The sequence below is a fragment of the Lytechinus variegatus genome, chromosome 15, assembly GCF_018143015.1.
Source record: "Lytechinus variegatus isolate NC3 chromosome 15, Lvar_3.0, whole genome shotgun sequence".
In the NCBI taxonomy this organism is placed as follows: domain Eukaryota; kingdom Metazoa; phylum Echinodermata; class Echinoidea; order Temnopleuroida; family Toxopneustidae; genus Lytechinus; species Lytechinus variegatus.
Window position 1 is genome coordinate 3,490,603 of NC_054754.1, and position 2,615 is coordinate 3,493,217.

Consider the following 2,615-nt stretch of genomic DNA (forward strand, 5'->3'; position numbering starts at 1 on the left):
CTAACATGGGCACCAAACGTGCTAACTTAATAGGGGTCGGAGCAATAGACGACACCGCACTAGCCGTAGACCTATTTACTGCCAGCGGGACTGGAACCGGCCCGCCCTTGGCTACACTGCTTAGCCCCATGACCTGTCGCCTGGCAGCGGGAACACTTGTGCTCATAGATGCAAGCTTTGCCTCGCATGCACTTGCCTCTATTAAAGGCAAAGCACACGCCTCGGCTGGGTGTGCCATTGGCTCCGGGTCCCTTTCCTCCGAAGGGAAAAGATTTTTTCGCGCCGTACTCCCCTCTGTAGAACTGATGGCGAGGGGCATGGGGTAAATTGTGGCGCTGCCGCGGACCATTAGAGGCCACCAGCATCAACCACAACTCGGCGTCGACGCTCGCCCAGGATCGCCCGGGTAAACGCGCCTGCTTGCTCCTAAACTGAGTGTCATAGTCACGCCAGCCATAACCTGCAAACGCACGGGCTGCATGCCTTATCAAATCCATATATTTCATGAGCTCCCTGCTCCTTTCCATGTGCTTCTCAGCGTAAATTGAGGCAAATACTAGAAACACCGAAGTCCACTGCTCTACCGACATGATTTTCTTAGCCTTTGATTGAGGTTGAAGTTGCAAACCAAGGCCAGATCCCGATTGACACAAACTCAAAGTGGTGTCACCTACACTCAAGGCCCCAAACTCATCACGTGCATTATTATGCTTAAGGAGCACTCCCAAATCTATATATTCACTTGCCCAAATTTTTTCCTTCAGTGAGATAGCCACTTCCACACCTAGTGGGTCGCATGCGCTAATAAATGGTTCCGGTGCCCCCAACACGGCAGAAAGCCTAGGCGCCTGGGGCTCAGATCTCTCAACACCGACCTCCACTAGATCTAGGCCTAGATCTTCGGCTACCCCTGCCGACCGCGCCGGCACTGAAACTGCTGGCTGAGCCTGCCCCGAGCTACCGGTATCCGACTCCTGTGCTACTATCTCATGCCAAGCAATAGATCTGCCCACGGGCGCCTGGCCTTCCCGCCCCACTAGATCTAGATCTAGCTCTGCCATTTTATCACTAACTTTAGACCTAGGCCTACCACTTTTTTCATCAACATCGACAACTTGAGACTGAGAGGGATTTAACTCACCGCTCCTTCCTGGCCCGTTGTTGCCGCCTCCCAGCCCCAGATCCACACTTGCGGGGGTTGACGTCGCCCGTGGACCTCTCGGCCGACCCGGCCTCCTCTTCGGTGTGTCATCTCCCTTCCTCGCACCTGCGGTCGTTATTTTCTTGGCCTTAACCTTTGGCATGATCAACTCGCGAAACTAGAGTTAGACTCGAAGCTCCGTCACTCAGCCCAAGTCCAATGAATCCTGGATGCAATCACCTCCAAAGTTCAATCAAGCGAACCGCCAAGAAAAAATTCAATCCTGAAGTTGCAAACTGAATCTTTTAGGTCCACAAATCGGCACAGCTAACTTAGTCTTAGTTCTACGGCAACAATTCCTGAGGCTGAAGTCTGAAGACAGTAAAAAACTGAAATCAGCGTCTGTATAATCCAATAAAAGTATGAATCCTTTGTGTAGATATCCGGTATAGGTAGCTAGACAAATGTCGAAATATCTGCCACCTAGGCCTAGTGTCCAATTCTAGTTGCCAGTGCCGAAAGAAAATTTTCAAAAAATTTTGTAAGCACGCTTTACACATGCACCGTCATCTCTCTTCATTGAAAGCCAAAACGAAAATGAAGCATTCCCCGCACTTTTATCCGCGCATAGCTCAACCGCGGCAAATGTCTGGCATTGTGCCCAAATTCTTTGGCGCGGGCGCCAAAAAGCGCTGCCCCGCCCTTTACGGGTCGGGTCACGAGCCCTTTCTCGGGCAACCACGCCCCCTTTCAAAATCAAAACAAACTAAAATGTGTATTTTGCTAGCCCGCTAATAAATCATTTTAAATCGTCAAGCCGTCTTTAAAATCCATTATAGGATTTTAAATTCTGGTTGGAAAAAGTTCACTTTAAGGGATTCGTAGATTAGGTGATAACTACATCAGGATTTGAGATACAATTCTTTAAACCATACGCCCTACAATTAAATGGGCATTAATAACTTACTTTACAGATGCATGACACCGGGCTAGAACTCCATTTTCTCTGTTACCAGATCAGTCAAATCAATCTACTAGATGAGATCAGTGTGAACTAATAAGGACATGTTTAAAAGTCTGAAATAATAAGATTCATTTTTAAAGGAAGGTATAACTATGTAGAACTTCAGTGTGGTGTGTAAGCCACACATTGATCTAATGAAGATGTGAACTCATTATTTTATCCACGTATAAAAAAATCATTTCTAATTACAATTACTGAGTCAATCATTTATGTTGTACAATTATTTTTCATGAAAGAAGGTAAAATAAGCACATTTTAATTCATACAAGTCAATAATATAGAACAAACATAATGAAAAAGTTACGTGTACAAACCACAATAGTGATGTTAGATGAAGAATGATTATGTGAATATCATAAACATTTAGGTAACAATAACAATTTATAATTTCAATTACTGCGTCACAAAGTGCCACTTGTGTGATAAAGTTTCGTTCACTCACGTAAAATT

General features: G+C 45.7%; 1 protein-coding gene across 1 annotated transcript; it reads right to left on the reverse strand.

Moving 5' to 3' along the window:
• Positions 1 to 362: 362 nt before the first annotated feature.
• LOC121428775 lies at positions 363 to 1,733 on the reverse strand (the record flags this gene model as incomplete). Its single annotated transcript, XM_041625597.1, has 1 exon — positions 363 to 1,733. A coding segment is annotated over exon 1 (942 nt), but the record flags the coding sequence as incomplete, so codon positions are not given.
• Between the last annotated feature and the right edge of the window lie 882 nt (positions 1,734 to 2,615).